Here is a 19,564-nt window from a genome sequence, read left to right as displayed (position 1 = left end):
GCTCCATCGACTCTGAAATCAGAATACAGAAAAGTACGGTTTGAATAGCAACATGTATGTGTTACAATTTAAATATTTTTCTGCGAATCCGCCATTCCATTAATTTGTTAAAACAAGCAACTCGCTTTAGAAATTAGGCTCCTCCGGCCGCAGCGAAGGTTTAGGTCAGATATTTTTAGATGGATTCCGTCTTCAGGTTGGATTATATAGTGTTGTTATTCCTTATTTTATTGAGCATTTGGTTTAATAGCTTTTTAAATCGTTTTTGTACTACCTTTATTTTTTAATAATAGTCGAGTTTTATAATCGAGAAAAGTGAACTTTACGTCCACGGTGTGATCCTTACCCGGACGCGCAATTTAAGCTCTCTTAGCCATGAACTTACAGAATTTATAAGTCTTCACCTGTTTTGATCAGAGTTTGGTCATTTTTACAATTGTTAGCATTCTTTTTCTTTTCAAGTTTCTAAAATATCTAATCAGCTACCCCATCTACTAAGCCATCTTTCATCTTTCACCCAAAACACTCACCCGTTTAATTATTTTTGATAGATTTCTGAATCAGTCTTGATAACCACGTGCACCAGTGGCCATACGGCCAATTAGTCTGAAAGTCAATTGTGGTTTTTCATTGCCAACGCTACTGGCTATAGTGTTATTATCGGGGGGTCAAGGCGGCGGGGAGAATGACAGTCGAACGTCCTCAAGCACCGTGCACTCGTTTAGGAGCAGCCATCATCCACCATCCATTATATCTAGCCAGACAACCGCTGCCGCTGACTAACTGCCTGCCTCGTTTGGTCTCGCCTCAGCCCTTCTAATCTGTTTTACTATGACTACTAACATTAGTGCTATTGCCATTTGCGATCCATTTGGTCTCCTCTTCCTCCTCGTCCCGTATCCCTCAGACGATTGCTCCTCTCTTCCCCAGGGTCGGCGTGCTGTCGTTTATCCGTTCATGAAATGGGCAACAGCAGCGGGAACGCAACATGATGATCATCTTGTCGTTTAACTGCTGCGATTACATCTGTCGTTGTTGCTGGCGCGGCCGTCGGGCAAAGAGAGGCGTTATCTTTTCTTTGGTCGAGATTGGTCAGTTACTCCGGCACCGTTGCGCTGGCTAACCATCAAAGGCCGCGTGACGGACCAATCCTTCTATAATTGCTCGCTCCTTCAGTAGACGGCGACACTGTCGAGATGGTTCGGCTGTGTTACTTAGCAGCACTCATGTGCAACACCTTGGTCTCGCTTTTAGAATGGAAACGTTATAACAAACTCTGCTATATTCTGTCTTACTTTGCCACGAATGTGGGCATACATTTTACTTTCGACCATTGTAAAAAAACTTTCAAAGTAACTTAGCTGTTACGTTAACGTTCTAGGTGGCAAATGTGAAATTGACTGAAAAACTGACAACTGAGCATCTAGTTGGCTAGCTGGTTGAGTGGCACCCGTTTATATCTGTGCTCAATTGTTTGCTAGGATATTCGTTCTATATTTGACTAGAGTGACGACTGTTCGCGATTAGACCTAAGTGATATAAGCTTCTCACATCTGCCGATGTGAGTCGCACTTATCAAAGACGAATGCCGTAAGTCAAGAGGATTTTGGCACGTAGTGCCATTCGTGCTTATCCCGAGTTGTTTCCTAATATCACTCGTATGCTTGACCAAGTCTTGATTGAAGGGGCTTGATGCTAAATCGAGCCTTTTCGTTGCAACATTGTTTCGTACAACTCCAATCTAGATGTGTTTATTGATTACAGAAACATAGGAGAGGGAAGAAAGCTAAATCGTGGATGACCTACATGAGACGGCTTATGGATAAAACCAAAGTTTCAGCATTCATATTCATATATTAAAGGTACTGGGCGTGTAGAAAAGAAGGAACTGAACTGAAGCTGTGTATAAGAGGTGGGGGAAACAAGTTTTCGCAGTTCTTCTGCTAAATTGTTTTCATTAATCAAGTACTATGCATCTGCTGTTAGCCATTGGCTAGGCTGTTTATTACAATTTTGTTCTACGATGAATATGATGTCAGCTTAAATCTTGTTGACGTCTTTGGCTACTTCTGTTGTGTAATAAATTCCCCGAAATCAAAATTTTTCGTTGCTGCATCAAAGAGCCTTGTTCTTACTGGAAGATTAGATCAGAATTGGTCTTGTTGGACTCCTTTGATTCTTCCTTTAACAAAAACGGCATAGTAGCCATTTGCCAGCGTTGAAATTTGAACCAGCGATCGTCGATTATTTATGGTTATTACGGCAGCGCACTCAAAGAGGTGCTACCAGCAGTTCAGGTCGCGCCTTTTCCTGAGTTCATAACATAAAAAGTGCATTTTCGACAATGCTCTGGCCAAAAAGCTATTAAATATCGGTAAGGATTTCACCTGGTAGAAAAAATGTTCGTGTTATCATCTTCTGTAAATCTTGAATCTTATATGGCTCTAGTAAGCTTATAAAGTAGATAAGGAAGCCAATTAGTGGAACGCACAAAGAAGGGGCCTACAAACAAAATAGGAAGGACCTAAAAGTTAACAGTGGGGGTAACAGGGTGAACGGGAGCGAACATTCTTAAAAAGTGACTATAAACAGGTTCAACCTTGAATTTATTCGAAGTGCGAGTGAAAGTATGGTAATACTATTTTAGGAGTTGTTCTTTCAGAAAGTGTTAGGATAGGTAGTGAATGATAAGGCATCTAATCTCTCTACCCTATAACTGTGTTGACACTCAGATGTGGGTTAGTACGGTGCAAACTTGAAGCAGCGCACGGTTTAAACGACCATATGTTTTTACTACCTGGTGATTTTTTTGAAGCCAAGACAATAGTAACAGGAAGTAGGCAAGAAGTCAGTGATAGTTATTTTGATGCACAAACAATTGCAAAATCTGATTGTGAATGATTTTAAGTATGCAATAGCAACCAAAGCTGAAATAGCATATAAAGGACTTAAACTTAAGCGAACATTTCCTGAAATGTTGCCTACAGTTTTCTTTTTTCAATACCGAAGTGTTGTGAGGCACTACCATAGTGGTCAGAAAACCACTATTGAGATGCATTTTCAAGTATCCTCTTTGGGATCCTTCTCCCTTACCTCTAAATATTCTCGTCACCGATGGCGACTATTTTATAGCTGGGAGCGCTCTTTCTAGCGGCCAAAGGTGGCACTTAGGACTCAATTTAACGCGGTCAGCTCGTGTCAACCTTCATACAAACAAGTCAAGAGTTGGCTGAAAGATGGACTACACCCATAAGCAGAATGAAGCATCGTCATTCGAGAGCATTTATTAAAAACTCGGGTTGGTAATTCGGATCGGATAATCCGACAACAATCTTTCTCCGTCTCAAAAAGGTACTCCTGGCCCCCTCAATCGATCTCCGAAGAACCGACATGAGCAAAATGCCTTTTCCGGGTCTAAGATGTTTTTCTTTAACTAGCAAACCATCTTAGAGAAATTCTTTCATTCGCGTTGGGCGCGGCAAATATACCCCGGAAAACTAGTACGCTACCGATTTCGTTGAAGTAAGGCGTTGAGAACACAATCCTTTAGAATCTAAAACATCAATTTTAAGGTGAAAATTGGAACAAAATTGTCATTGGCTGCACAGCAAATTGGAGAGCAAAAAATGAAATTGCAAGTAGCATGTAAGGTAGCACTAGGCTAATAATGCATAGTATGGCGAAACGGGTAACGCGTTTGCTTAGTAAACATGAGGAATACGTAAGAATTTTGAGCCGAATTTCTGCGTAGACATGTTTCGTGCTGAAGTTCAACCTTTTGATGGACTGCCTACAGCGGCACTAGATGCAGGATTCAGAAAACCTTGGCTACCTGTAGACAAATATTTAATATGCCAGAAAAAAAAGTTTAAACTAACCGCGAGAATTCTGTTGATAGTCTCATGTATCCAAAAAAAATGGCATTCGATGTAAAAGTCATGTTAAGCAAACCGTAGATCGGATTGACAAATTTATAACGAACTCTGTGATTTTACTAATCCAATAGTATTTTTTATCATCAATTATTTTAAATTCTTACAAGGTTCTTTTAAATTAAATGGGTAAATTCGAAGGCAATGGATTTGAGTTCTAAGGATCTTTCATTGGTAACAGTGTTTTTACGACTGTAGAGATAAAACGAAGGCTCAGTTCGCTCTTAGCGTAGGAAGTTGTTCTGCAGTATCTACTATCGTTTGCTTGCTTGCTTTCATTTTCATAGAAAGAAGTCATAAAAAGTCATGTTTCACAATTTAACTTTTTAAATTGTCTTTAAGATGACGATATATATTTTCCCTAAAAAATCATTTAAGTCCAGTTGTGTCAAGGAGTAAAGATGCAACATTTTAAGGACAAATGCAAAACCATAACTTACCGAAAAACTATACGAGTATGAAATATTCTTCTTCAAAATAAATATTAAAATTACGCGTTTGTATTCTCTACTTGTTAAATATTCAACAATATCTTAGCTAATTAGTTACTAGCTAAGAATATCATCGTTTCGACACTAGAAAAAAAATTGCACTGAATTTTTTGTAGGATACAATGAAAGTCAGGTTTTTATAATATCGGTACAAATACCGGTGCTATTTTTTGGATAAATGAAGGGCGCGTTTGTTACGCAAGGTGAATTGAACGTCCCTGGATACATAAAGCTTAAAGACCGTGTACAGGTACATAGATGAACACCTTATTATATATATATATATATATATATATATATATATATATATGTGTTTGATTTATCTAAAAGAAGCTATGGCGAAAACGAAATAGCCAGAGAAGTCTATTTTACGCTGATAATATAAAAAGACCCTCCAAATTTAACATGATTGCTTAATTCTTTATCTGCGCAACGATTGAAAATTTATGATAGATCCGAATATAGAAGCTGTTTGGTGTTCTCAACAGTTTCCGAAAGAGCTCTTTCTTGCCATGAAACTAAATACTATTTTTTCTCAAGGGAAATTCGACTAAGCACTGCTTTGCTTCTATTCATTTGATCACTTTCTGATGTTTCTATGGAATTTTTAAATTTAATGTCGCTTTTAATTTTAGATATCGAAATCAACGCGGTGTACAAACAGGTATCTCTAATTGGGGTACAGTGTGTTTGGTTCAGTGCAGTGAGAGGATGCCATAATTGGCAAAAAACATTAAAGACTTTAAATGGTATAACACGTATTAATTACAACAAATTAACATAATCAATTATTGACTTTTATTTCGCGGTACAATTGTTTAGTGCATCTCTCTTTAACATTGTTTGACCTGAAGTCTTAATACCGCAGCAGTTTTAGCGGTGCGCTATGGATCAGCATGTACCTTTCGGAAAATGCGATCTCTTGTTGGATCAAATATTATTATTTTTCTGAGAAAGTGTTTAGTATTACTGTTAATAGTATATAGTTTCGACTATCGAAAATTTTTATGTCACTCGTCGTTATGTGTCTTCAACCTAATACTCGTGAATAATAGATACCGAACGATGGGAACGTCCTGCCTCGTGCATTTCTCCCTTCTGTGTTGATCAACGCTCGCCGATATTTTTGTCGTTCGTATGACTCTACTAATCAAGTCTAATTTGTTAGCTCTTTGCTTTCAGAAAGGAATCACGTCAAGGTTTTGCATCATGTCAAGGCATATATGAATGCCCCATGCTTTTGTAGGCAACTAAATTATACCCCTAGTTAATAGCGACTTATTGCGTTTGTAATTGATTGTGGCTTAATATATATCTTAGGTAACAGTTGGAAATGTTTAGGAGATCACAGTCAGTGTGTATAAGTTAATGTATCCTTTAACTACACTTTATCATGTAACCTTTGCACATGTCACAGGCTGAAAGTTCAGCGCTTAATCATGGTTGCATTAATAATAATGATGATAATAATAATAATTAATGGTTGTTATAGGCGGCGCAGCTTTCAAAGCTCCTGGCTTCGTATGTGATCGGCCAGTATCGATCTTCTCCAAAATGAGTAAATATTGCTGTGTGATATATGTGCATGCGTAATCTACAATATGTATGCATAATATGGATACAAACTCGATTGATGTTGAGGTCTATCCGCGTCATCTGATCGAAATTCTGCAATCTTTGCTTTATTTAGCCTGCCCAAGCAAACATCGATATGGTTTGAGGTTACAATCGCCATCCCGCCTGCCGTCCCAAGGATATCTTTAGGCTACAACGAATAGCAAAATTGCCTAATGCCACGATCGGCTACAGGGCCATGAGCCCCAATGTTCAAATTGCTCTGTCGAAAGCCGTATGCCGCCCAGCGAGAGAAATACCTGAAACAGCAGGAGGCTATTACCATAAGAGACGCCGAGCATCAGCAATATCAATGGCTTAACTTTCGCAAGCATACATCGTGTCCCACTGCCTGATCAACGTTCATGGACCATCTGGTAACCCTGTACCTCAGGGGCTCCCACCGCTTAGAGCAGCGTCGGGCAACGCGACAACGGGGAACGCGAAACGCTGGAACAGGAGTTCCTCGTCATAGAAGTGACTCAGGCGTTCGAGAGTTTTCGCTCGATAAAGACAGCGGGACCGGACAAGGATAAATACCCCAAGGCAGCCGTGGAGTATTGGGCCGCTTTGTTCAAGTAATGTCTTCGTTCTGAGCCACCTTTCCCGAACTGGCGGAATACAATGCCTTTCGTTATCCCAAAAGGCAAAGGCGACTTAGGCCGACCAACGTCGTGGCCTGGGTGTCGCGAAGTAAAGCGTTTAGTATAAATTTCTTTCCTACCTGCTGGCAAGGAGACTGAACGTATATGTGGAAACTGTGAGTACACTAAAAAATAGCAATATGGATTCAGGAGAGCGGATTCGACCAAAACGGCATGTAAGATCCAACCTGCCAATATTAAATCAGTTTTAGGTAGCCCTCGGCAATGCACCTAAGTGATGTACTTAGGAGTACTACGTCCGGTTCCGCCATTAAGCGTTCCATTAGACAGTTGACTTCCAGTACGAAAAAAAGTGTTTGTAGACTTCAAAACTGCATTCGAGTCAGCCTTCAAGAATTCGGTCTTAAGTACCCTCGCCGACGTTGGTGTTCCCGCAAACGTGCTCAGCTAGTGGTAGCGATACTCCAGGAACAGAGGGTTACATTTGAGGGTGAAATCTCGGAAATGCCAGCACTAGACTGCAGATGTGGCCCAGGGCGAATACTCAAGCCCTCTTCTTTTCACAGACTTGCTTACTCTAGAACCTTTCCGACAAGGTTCGCGGGCTTAGAAATTTGGTGCAGGTTTTTGTCTATGCAAACGGTTTGGGTATCTTGCGGAGGCTAGTCACTTCCCGCGGTGTGGCACCTCCTAACGAGGTTACATTACCTTGTCTTAGGACCAACAAGCTAACCAAAGCCAAGGGAATGAGATTCAGGACAAGTGGCAGAATTGCGACCCGTAATATGCTGTATGTCGCTGACCGGTCACTGACATATGTTAGTCGATTCGTCTATTCAAGGTTGCTGATTTCATATAACGACCAAAGTTTCTCCTAACGTATTACACAAAGATGTAGAAAGGCCTTGACATTGAACAAAAAGCGATCGAAAGGTAATACAAGACTAATTTTTAGGAGCACATTAGACAATTGAGTTCTGTGTAGGATAAAAAGAGCACTGCAGAGAGTATATAAGTGTTCAATTCTTTACGCAAAATACTCTTTATGTACGCATAGCTGACAGGTTATCTTCAAAATTATTGTTATTATAGTTTATTATAAAACCAAGGGTAAACTAAGGTCCAAACCATAATCATAGTACATACTGTCTGTAACAGAAGTATTTCATTTTTTGTTGTAGAAATGGAGTGAACGTAGAAGGCGCAACACATAAACAAGTGGTTGACCTAATAAAAAGCGGTGGTGACAAACTTCGGCTTACGGTCATTTCGGTAACAGCGGCAGAGGCCGAACGACTTGAACCTCATGAAGACTGCGGGGGTATCTCTTATGTCGATTACTCAGAAAAGCGATCTCTGCCAATCTCAATACCCGATTACTCCTGGAGTGAACCCCAGCGTGGTTCAAGTGCGACCACTGAAAAATATGCGGTAAGTTGCGCAAACAGTTGCGAACTATCTGTTTCGATTACACCACTGACGAAAAAAAAATAAATTTAAGCTACTTCATAGCAGCTATCATGTATGGGATAATTTGACTTTACAGTAAATACTATCTGTGACTTATTGTTTAATATCTGGTCGTCACAAATAGAAAAATAACTAAAAATAAAATTATTGAAAAAAAAAAAGCCATAGCTGAACAAACGACAACAAATACCACATCAAATACCTTCCGTATCTTTAGAGCTATTTTATCCTTTCGTCTTTTGCTAACAGCCAGTAGAAAAAGTTACATTATTGACAATATTTTGCTGGACCTGTCTTTTTCTTGACCCTTTGTAGGAGAAGGAACATTTTCCTATACTGCAGCTCAGGCTTAGTCGAAGTAATTTATTTAAAGGTACATTGAGTTTTGTTGACATGTCGAATCGAAGTTGCTGTCCAGATTTGCCCAGATATAGGTTAAGTGTCACGGTTGCATTTGCTCGGGTTTGATGAAATGAGAACACTGTGAAATATATCAAATTTTCTTTCTATGGTTAACAGAAGCAGTTGCGATTCACCTCTCACTCTATTTTCCGTGCTTATTATTTTTCACGACTTAGACCAGCGGTAAATATCAGTAATTTAAAAATATATAAACCTTTTATATGTCTTTAAATTCCCGTTGGCTGTAACATAGTTATTATGCTCTTATTACTAAGTAAAAACAAGCATAATAATGGCTGTGATATAGTTACTTAATAACGAATGTGTTTAGTGTCGGCGACAAATAAAATAAACGGTGTGTTTAAGGATCCCGGAGCTAAAATTGTGATCTTAAATTTCTAAGACACGTCCTAGAGAACCGGCATATATTATCTGATAGGGCAGAAATGAACACTGAAACATTATTTTATAGAGAATTTTAAGCATCATTATCAAAATGATGGTGGTGGCCCTGTCCAAACTAAAATGACTAAGGTGTACGAGCTGTCTCTTTGCAGGTGTACAACATCTATATGGCAGGTCGTCACTTGTGTTCTCGCCGGTATCGGGAATTCGCTAATCTCCATGCTAGCCTTAAACGAGAGTTTCCCGATTTCGCCTTTCCTAAATTGCCTGGAAAATGGCCTTTTGCATTGTCCGATCAGCAATTGGACTCGCGTCGACGCGGACTAGAACAATATCTCGAAAAGGTTTGCATCTTTATTTAATTGACCGACCAGCAGAGCAACGTAAACCATTTACAGTTATTCTTTTTATCTCAATAAGGGCCTGAATCTCTCTGAACAATACAACAATACTAGTGTTACCGACAACCACGTAATAAAAATCCGGTTTACCCGGTTACGAAGGCTGCTTGCGTATAATGAAGATAATTTCAATTGGAAAATATCCGCGCAAGTTGCCTTCGCAAAATCTTATGAGAAAATGGTATGATAATGGTGATGGGACAAGTAAATGGATGGCTCGTGATCGTGTTATTTCTTTGTTTGTTTGTTGCTCTCGTTCGTGTACGTCGTGACGATGGTTACTTAGGTGTGCGCAGTTCGGGTGATCGCTGAGCACGATATCGTTCAGGATTTTTTAACTGATGACGATGAAAATGGAGCCAGTGCTTGCATTGTTGACGTCAAGGTACGACGAAACAAGCATATTACCAATATTAGCAAACGTTCTTTGTGAAACTGTATTGCTATAATTGCCGAACACGAATTTTAACCCGAGCTTAAGACTGTAATTCGAGAATGAAATAAAGAAAAAAACAACAACGGAAAGGTTCTGTAAGATTTTTAAGCTACCGTTAGAAAATTCGCTAACTTGTCGCTAATATTTATAGATAGGTGTAAATTCCTACTTTCTTAATTCTCATCATCAATGTTAACGGACAACACCTAAATTGTTTAAGTCAATACCTTTGTTAGTGAAAGAATCAATAGAAATCATGCAATTTTCTGAGACGATGGGTCTTTAGCTTTCGCGCTTGCTTTATCATCGCCTTGTAAATCGAAGTAGTTACCTAGAACGTTAAGGCCGGGTTAAGCACATACGAAAAATACTCTATCTAATATTATTTTCTGGTAAAACTTGTGTTGGTTCTGGTAACGGCTATAAAAATCGCAACCAACGATTGAATTGGGCGTAGGTCGTTTTATTAGTCCAAAAAGTCTAACAAGCAGTGCGTCAACGTTGTGGGAATATTTTTTAAGAGTGGTATGTAAAAACATTAATTTATTGTACTTAGCTTGTCACTTTAATCATGCTAGCTTAATCTTCTTACAATAGTAAATACGTTTACTGTTCAGATTTATAGATATTTTGAAAGACACATCTATATAACATACTCGATATATATTACGATCGCCTGAGCATCTATCATAAATGGGTTTTCTGTAGCTATGCAAGTACTTTGTCGCGGCACCTTTTCTGTACTCTGATAAAAAAAAAATTGCTTGTTTGGCTCGTGGTCAGGTTCTGCTTCCGGATCGTATCACTGTTGTGGTTTCGGTACGAAAGAACTCTCAGTCAACAGAAGTGTATGACGCGGTAATGGCTAAATCCGGCGTTTCGATTGATGTTGCCAAGTACTTCGCGCTTTTTGAAATTGTTGAATTTGGCTTTGAACGTAAACTGCTTTCATCGGAATTTCCATACAATTTGTATATACAAAATTACAGGTACGTACCCTCCACGACAAAGCGGGCCTATACTATGTTACGTCGTCTACATGTGTGAAAAGCAGGTTATAAACTGACGTATAACTCAAATTAAGCCAGGTTTCATGAAAAAAAAAAAAAAAAAAAGCGAATCCTCGTCTATATTTGATATGCTTTTCCAAATGTTTTATGTTATTTCTCAAACGGACCACCTTAACATTTCTTTGGAACATTCTTTCTTCAATGCCATAATATGGCCGGTCTGCAGTACGGCGACAGCCACTTGTCTAGTCGTACGAAAATGGTTGTTCTCTCTTAAGCTCGAAGTACGACTGGCGGAAAGTTTGGACACTGCGCGCAGTTGGCTCTTTTGGCAAGCCGTGGATGACGTCAACAAAGGCCAGATCAAGCCGGGAAATCAACTATACCAGCTCAAAGCTCTTCAGGTATGGGCCCTCATGTTTCCTTGCTTTTTGCATACAAGTAGCAAGCGTCATTATGTGATCAACTATGTATTGGAATACCATCGAAAGCCACAGCCACTACAATATCAGAAAAATTACATACTTGTCTCTACTTCGCCTGATATGTTTCTGTTTCATTAAAATATCTAGCAATACTTTTTCGGAGAGTGTATATTTTCTCGGACATTATGAAGCTTGTTTTTTTTTAGGATTCACCATCTCGTCAGGACGAGTATCTAGCGCTGGCTCGGACTCTAGAAGGCTATGGAGAAGTGTCATTTCCTCATTGCGCCTGTGACGCTCGCAAAGAAGGCCACGTTGTTGCTTCTGTGGGAAAGACGAACTTCAAATTGCAAGCCTGCGCTGAAGATGGGTTACTTCAGGTAGGTCTTGTTAACGGTTGTATATAATGCAGAGACTTATGTTTCATGTTGCTTGAACATAAGTGAGCCTAAAGGCCGCAACGTCTTCTGCTGCTGCTGCTGTCCATATTAACGTTACTAAGTCCCTAGTGTCAATACACATTGCTGTGACGTATACGATATCATCAACTGAAACGCAATGTGCAAGTAGTCAAAACGTTTACAACCGGGGTAGTCGCAGTTGTCACGCAGTCGCGGCAGTGATAAATTTGAGCCCAGATGGTGTACATATATATATCTTGCTACAATGAGCGAAACTGCTGTGGGGTAAGACAACAATGTTGGTGAAAGTTTTTTTTCATCGGATATTAAAATGCTTCTACTTAAATATTATTTATTACCCATTACAGAATCAAGTGATTGAGTTCGAGTGGGAAAACATTACGTCATGGGAGGCTGACGCGGAAGGGATGGCATTCCAGTTTGAATACGGTCGACCAGACAAAAAACCGAGACTTATTAAAATATATACGCCTTACGTAAGTATTGTCTTACTTATCTCTCTTCTCTATCAAACCTGTTTTATCTCAGGATGCAGCATTCTCTGCCCGAATTTTCTGACCATACAGGTTGATACAGCCGTTCGTGGACAAACTTTCCTTCTGATCGACCTAAATATTTACATTTTTCAGTTCGTGTTTATGTTGGATTGCTTTGAGCGAGTAAGCGAGGAGCGAAAATGGGCTGCTAATAAGCCACTAGCCGCGTCAAAGGTCAGCGAATGCTGAAATGGGCATTGTATTACAAACTTACCTATAATATATCGATAGAGCTGGTTGGTGGAAGCAACCTAACGAATAATCTGTACTTCCGTTGGAAAGACGAGTTTATTGCGACTACTCAATGACACTATTTTAAACAAATGGACACTGTCGACACCTTATTTACTGTTTTCTGCAAGCTCCTTTATAGACGGGCTCTCATCATGGATATAGTTTTATTGATACATAGCGCAACATGGGGAACACGTCACGCATTTTACAACAACTGCACCATTATAAGGGTCTAAATAATAATGCATTATTAGTCTAGCATTGCATGATTGATGCACTTCTTATAATATCTTGCATAAATCCTCAAGAGGAAGACTTTCATCAATTTTTGGCCAAAAACTAAAATAGATTGAAAGTTAACGTAAGAAACATTATGACAGTGATGATGAAGATGATTCACAACAATCCTAATCGTAAGAATTAATTAATGTTCTAAAAGGAATAAAGCATTGTACTCATATGTGATAATACTTGGCGTATGCCCCCGAACTAAGAAAGGGAACAAATTTATGGTAAAATAAACAACGCAAAGCTCATTTAGCACTTTTTGTTGGTTGGATTTACACAAGGTACGACTACGTTTACATAAAGAACTCTAGTTTACATGGATAGATCGTTTTGCGAAAATTTACAGAGGTAAACAACACAGGTATTATTAATATGTGATTATCTCGGTGGTGACCGTAAGCTTCCGCAAAAGAAACTTTGCCATATATATATATATATATAGTTGTGAATGGCGGTTCCAATTAGATAATACCCATCAGTCGCCATGTTCGCCATTTAACTAAGACAGTCGGCCAAGGTCGACGACGAGCAATATGGTACACGAACGAATTAGCGATCAAAACACGACAGCTTTAGATATAATCCTAATACAGATTACGAATACACATTATACTATTTTTTCAACTTTTGTATTCGTTAGGACATAACACGACTCTGCCACAACCGTAATAACAGTAATTCTGATACTCTATATAACTCATAGTCTTTAGGTGCCTTTGTTCAATTTCGAACTCTCGCAGCAAGCGAATTAGACAAAATGAGTTGATTTTTGATCATGTTATAGTTGCATACATATATGAGCAATAACCTCTTCTTTAGCTGCGGCTGTTGTATGCCGTAAGCAATTCCTCGCTGGAGAATTGTTCGGTCGCTAGAGCCGAGTATTATACGTATGACTGGGTTTTTAAAATTAGGCGGGCAAATTCGCTGACGCGATTGCAATACCTATGTAATACGTAACATACTCGTTGCCATAACGACAACGATGACGAATCGAATAATGACAATAAAAATATATTAATAATTATCGCTAAAAAATTACGCGATACTAGCGAACGTCGAAAGAAATCACGATCACGATACGAGAGACGAACGAATGTCGCAACTAAAACCCTTTTACCGGCCATTATTAAACGATGTGCAACATGATATAGTCAATCAGTAAGTTCTTTATCAGTGCTGCACCAGTAAAAAAGAAGCTGGAATACTGCAAAGTTGGAATCCGTATTAATGATTGTTAATAATAATACGCATATTATGATAGATATTGCTGTTATCAGGAATAAGCCTTTCTCAACAGATCGTCAATCAAATGAAACAGTCACAAAACACCGCCATAATGTATGTTAATAAAGTGGGTTGCACGAAAAATACACCACTTGATGATAAGTGACTTAATTCTCAATTCTTTATTATGTTATACGAAAAAGTCTCATAACAACGCAAACGGATAAATTCTCAAAGTAGCAGGCTCACAGAAACAGTTGGATACATAACACGGTTCTCTGATGAATGTCGTTTTTTTCGAGGACTAGAACGCTTAATTTAGTTGAAAATATGATCACATTTTATTGGCGATTTGTTATGAAAGTTTAGTGTTATCGCCATAGTTGTTATCAAAACGATGTAGGAATAATTTCAAATTGTTCTGCTATAGTCATTTTCAGCTTTTGGCATTGTTTAATTTTTCTTATTCTCTCGTATCGGGAGAAAATCTAGCGTCCGCGTGTTACTGAAGTAAAAACAACAGCGGCGTAATTAATAACAACACACAGCTCTATTAGTAAATTATATTGCGATTAATTGAGATTTTTAAATAGCTAACCACGACGGGGTCGACTAGTTGAAAGGCATAAACTCGGTCACCGACAATGTTATTTAGTCAGTAAGATTTCGCTGTGGCTCGGATAGCCAACGCTGCAGATGCTCTATTAGTATATGGACGGGCTATAATTATTAGAGATTGACGTGAGCGGATCGGAGAGCAGCGGAACGGGGACACGCAATCAACTGAATGCATTTCTATTTCGAAGAGCCCTTGGAGAATCCTCTGAAGACCAGTTGTGAGGGCGATAGGCATCCCGCAAACAGATGGCAGTGAAGAGAAGCGTTTGCGACAACCTTTTCTGTAAACTATTCATATTTCACGACGATGAACTACCATTGCACTGTAGGATGATGGTGTAAATGATCATACATATAGTTACGAAAATTATCTAGACAATTTGTAGGATAAAGGGATGTTGACATAAAGTATACATCCTCGCCGAGAGGAAGCCGAAGTATTGATCCTATCAAATAAATCATATTCAATTAGCAGAACAAATGCGCGAGTTCGAAATACCCATTTTTTCTAGCTAAAACGTTTTTTAATGTGATTGATGGCCTGTGTCGACCAGCTAAATAAGCAAAAGACTGCTTACCGCAGCCGTCCTCAAAGCGGTTGTCCTACTTGTCGTTAAGCGGCGATTCCCATGCCCAATACGAGACACGTAAATGCATCGGACCAATTTGCATCAGGATTAAATGTAGTGTAATCTTGACCTAAGTAAGACGAAAGTCCGAACGTTCATCTATCATTTAGCTAACAGATTGGAATAATCTAAAATTCTGTTTTGAAGTGTTTCTTGAAGACTTCAAACAAATCTAGTCGAACATCAGTGTTTCACATGTAGTCAATTTTAGACCCCATCGGACCCTTCCCAGATTAATACTTTAATAAATATATTCTTAACACTCTGTAGGCTTATCCATAGATTGCTCGTTGCTCATTGCTACCACTGTCTGCCCGTGTGGTGTCTTCGTTAGTAAAACCAAACGACATGCCATCTGGTAAAAACCAGACTTCGTCACCGTATAGCTTACACATAAATCGCCATATCATACAAGAGGAACGCAAGCCTCCCCTCGGTAGAGAGGAACTCGTGATAAACATAAGATATCACGATGATTCAATAAAAATGTATGTCAAATGGTAGTGCACAAAGCTTCACACTAAGTCCATGCGTGATCGAACTATCTTCGAGCATAACTGTAACATCTGCGCACTCACACAACAACGAGTGGGCAAAAATGCCACCAGTAGAGAGATTATTCGTAACCGGTCCAGTAGGACAAATTGATAGCTGTGTGGTGACAGTATGTCCACAAGTTCATAGCTGGGATTGCTTTAGTGAGAAAAATGATATTTCTAGAGAAACAAAAAAAAAAGCAGACAAACGAAGAACACTGCACAAGAAAGATCGAGCCAACTAAAACATTGGAGGCTGAGAGCCCCGAGAGACTACTAGACGGATGAAAAGCTATTGACGACAGGATATCAACAGGCATCATATGTCATCATGTAATAATAGTAATAAACGAGATAAACAACTATAGCTAATTCACTAATAATGTGGACGTTTATTATAATATCATCCCATCCTATTAATACGGCTAAAATTCAAAATGCAAAACATTTATATGGTCTCGTGATAGTTGCTGCAAGAACGGAAGGATTTTAACATCTAATCATTTAAGAAAGATGCATTGTTTATTTGCACTTCACAGTTATCAGTTGTAAAGCTTTTAAGTAAAAGCTGTAAGTCAGAAAAAATTAAGATGCTCCCTTTCTCAATTCTCGTATATAAATATCTCTAAGTACGAATGTTGGTTCCAAGTAAACAAAATCTCATGTCGTTCAGAAGAATAGCTTGCAAGAAATAACTAATTTAGCTTGAATTGAGCTCAATTAATTTCACGTATTTAAGCTTGACAAAGACAAAGACGACTAGTAGGTGTGTCGTAGAAGATTTCGAATAAAAGCATTGGCGCGCGCTGAATGTGGCGGTTGCAATCTAAAGGTTTCAAGCTATTCCCATGGAAACGACCGATAAAACATTTAGTCTGAAGATTAAACAAACGAAACCAGCGTTAATAAAGTTATTGCTAGCCTTACGTGCATCGACTTATGACTGGTGATGGTCGATGGCAAAAATTTCAGGTTTTGTCGAAGAACTTCGAAAGGTATTCTGCCCTACAAGCTGTTGCGAGTCAATAAATAGAAGATGACAGAATTTGACCCGTCATTTTTCCGGACACCCATATTGACTGATAAAAAATGGAAACGATTAAATTGAATTTATCGTCATGATATAACACAATTTGTCTTGTTAATACTTTTCGTCCGTACGAATTGCATATTTATTTTGTATAACTGACATTCATGTAAAAAAAAAGGCTAATTACCGAATATTAATTCGGATACCTGCTTATAGGTTGCTTTCGTTGCACCAAGTGGATATACTGTAATTGCATGAGGACTTGCTTTTGTCAAACAGAAATTCTCTAGTGCAAACGGATGCAAGGGGTTTTTGCGAAATTTTCCGAATCATGCTATATTTCTGCTAACCAGATCTTTCTCACTGCAGTTTTTTTATTATGATTGCAGTGCTCACATTTGAGTTTATTTTATTATTAAACTTATTAGCATGCATGCGAGATGACAAATTTTTGCGACATCCCTATTATTAGTCACATAGTCCTAAAAACTGGATCGGGCTGGGCCGCCTTACAAAGTCCAATTATACTTAGATTCTTTTAAAAAACTCTTAAGGTACGCGATGTACCCAGACTCGTGGTGACGAAGCTTCTAAAGGTCTCCCTCCGTAGACATCGTTGGTAGACTCCCTCTCAAATACAAAATAATATTATTTGATTAGAAGCATTTGATTTCAGCCCTCCAAGGTTGTGATGATTAATATTTTGAATCATGCCCTCGGATCCATAGCGTAGAATCTTAAAGATAGCTGAATGTTTTATAACAAATCTGATTAGATAGAATAAAAAGATGGGTAACGATATACATAGAATCTGAATTGGCAAGTAGACTTTGGTTTACTAGTAGTAGTTTTAGTAGAGTTTACTTAGGCCGATATTTTTTTTGTCGTGTTGTGTTACGCAAAAGCTTAAATTTTGTACCAGAATATTAAGTTCTAGTCTATAGGGTTCGAACTGTTATACCTATTTTTATAAAATATTGTAGTAGGTCCAGTTCATTTTCTGAAATCAGAATCGTGCTTATGAAAAGAATCTCGTGGATAATGATTTTATTGCACTGTATTAGGTGTAGCCGTTTTTATAATATAGAAGCCTTGGCTCAACATTCCGCCATTGAATCCTTTTAAATTTACCCTCTCCCAGGGCCAGCTGATATATCATGGATTGGCGGAACCGCCAATTGCGTCCGTTCCTCCATATGATGCCTTTAATTGTTTGCGCTTGCCCAATGACTCCGCGTTGACTCATTTAATATAATTCAAATATTCTAGTGTATTAATTGCTGTTGTTGAAAGCAAGGTCCTGATAAATACGATAGTTAACATTAGTGACTCAGTTTTCTACGGTGCTAAAGTGAGCTAGTTCTTCTTGGCACTCCAAGGTACACAACATACAGATAAGTAATGCCGCCAATCCGCTGATTACTTATTCAGCTTTATTGGACCTATTACATTAGCTCATGTTAAATTTTGCATCTAGTCTGGGCAATGAGAGCCTAACTCCCTCATCTATACATGCTGCGTGCCAGTGATAATAGTATATTAATGCTGCTTGCAATTCCAAAACATATTTCCCTTATTCAGCATTTGTTTTGAAAGTAGCATAGGCGAAAAAACGTAAGTTATTGAAGCAATTTTCTCTGTTAATTTTCCAAGGCTTGCCTGGATAAGTGTCTGGCTCGAGGATCGTTACCCAACGTTACTAGGACTGCCAGCATGACTAATAACACGACATGGAGATCAACACCCCCGCTTAATTCGAGTCAGTCGAGTGACGAGTTTGCTTCTTCTCTATTCAATCTACTCCCCTCAGCAGCTCAAAAGGATGTCGACGAGTTTGCGCAAATAGAGCAGCGAATGAAGTCTCACGAACCTTTACTAATATCCCAGGATAATAAAGTGACGGCATTATTAATCGATATACAGCTTTTACGTACGGGGCAGCTTAAGGAAGAACTGGAGCTAATTGAAAATGAAGTGAAGGAGATCCAGCATGATTTGCTTCTTTTAAAAGATGTCGATATTCAAAAACTAGAAGAAAACTTAACCAAATTAGCTAGCCAAATTGAGCTTCATCAAATGAAGATAAATGACTACGGGAATGAAACGATGCCATTAGCCCCCTCATTAAACCTTCTAAAAGTTAAAAATTCTGACAGAGAAACACTCCGTGAGCAAGTAGTTCAACTACGGCTAAAAGGAAAAATGTATGAGGGAATCGATAATTTTCATGTCGACTCCATCCGACGGATGGTGCAAAAGGTAGAGCATGAACTAAAGTGTATTACCGAAAGGATTGCCACGCACGTAACTTCACGTAAAAGCCTCGGAGTATGACTCTACTGAAACAATGATATGATTAATACTGATTTTAAAAAAATTATCCAAAAGACATATAACATCTGCAAATAGCATACATATTTACCAACCAGGTATATAGTGTAGCTTTTTCGGTACTTCTGCAGGTGCAAATCGAAGCTAAAAGAAATAAGAATACGTGGAAAACAAATGTGTATTTTTCAAATTTATTTTTGTGAATAAATGTTATGCTTTTTATGTTATGTTGATTTAGGTTTGCATCATAGGCTTAATGTGGTTCAGTTGTTATTGAAAAGTTTAAGAATGTGGAAAAAGATATCTATTTAGTAAAGAGCATTTCTTACTCAATGCTGTAAGTGCTACCTATTGGGGACGTCGTGAGTGCGACTTTAGTAATCCATATGCTGAGAACAAAGAGTTTTTCTTGAAAGTAAATAGTAATTTAGGTTTACATTTTTGGTAAAGCACAGCTCTCAAGTCGAAGCATCAAAAGTTGCTGATGGATTCTGAAAAAACGTATGGCTTTAGATAAATTTA

At 38.6% G+C, this 19,564-nt stretch overlaps 1 protein-coding gene across 3 annotated transcripts in view; it reads left to right on the top strand.

Annotated features, from left to right (window-relative positions):
- Positions 1 to 19,269, top strand: part of Snx27 (sorting nexin 27) — a 34,327-nt gene extending 15,058 nt beyond the window's left edge. For 2 of the 3 annotated variants that reach the window (XM_022837662.2, XM_022837652.2), the window contains exons 2-10: positions 7,824 to 8,073; positions 9,072 to 9,263; positions 9,607 to 9,705; positions 10,540 to 10,745; positions 10,993 to 11,170; positions 11,398 to 11,571; positions 11,961 to 12,089; positions 12,243 to 12,323; positions 18,365 to 19,269. In XM_022837662.2, coding sequence (XP_022693397.1) covers positions 7,824 to 8,073; positions 9,072 to 9,263; positions 9,607 to 9,705; positions 10,540 to 10,745; positions 10,993 to 11,170; positions 11,398 to 11,571; positions 11,961 to 12,089; positions 12,243 to 12,323; positions 18,365 to 19,045 — 1,990 coding nt within the window. In that variant the 3' untranslated portion in view covers positions 19,046 to 19,269. Of the gene's footprint in view, positions 1 to 1,244; positions 1,591 to 7,823; positions 8,074 to 9,071; positions 9,264 to 9,606; positions 9,706 to 10,539; positions 10,746 to 10,992; positions 11,171 to 11,397; positions 11,572 to 11,960; positions 12,090 to 12,242; positions 12,324 to 18,364 lie in introns of those variants that run through there. The other variant, XM_022837670.2, reaches the window with a different exon arrangement.
- The last annotated feature ends 295 nt before the right edge of the window (positions 19,270 to 19,564 follow it).

Source organism: Varroa jacobsoni, unplaced genomic scaffold, assembly GCF_002532875.2.
Source record: "Varroa jacobsoni isolate VJ856 unplaced genomic scaffold, vjacob_1.0 scaffold_74, whole genome shotgun sequence".
Lineage (NCBI taxonomy): Eukaryota > Metazoa > Arthropoda > Arachnida > Mesostigmata > Varroidae > Varroa > Varroa jacobsoni.
The sequence above is the reverse complement of the archived record's forward strand: the minus strand, read 5'-3'. Positions and strand labels throughout refer to the sequence as shown.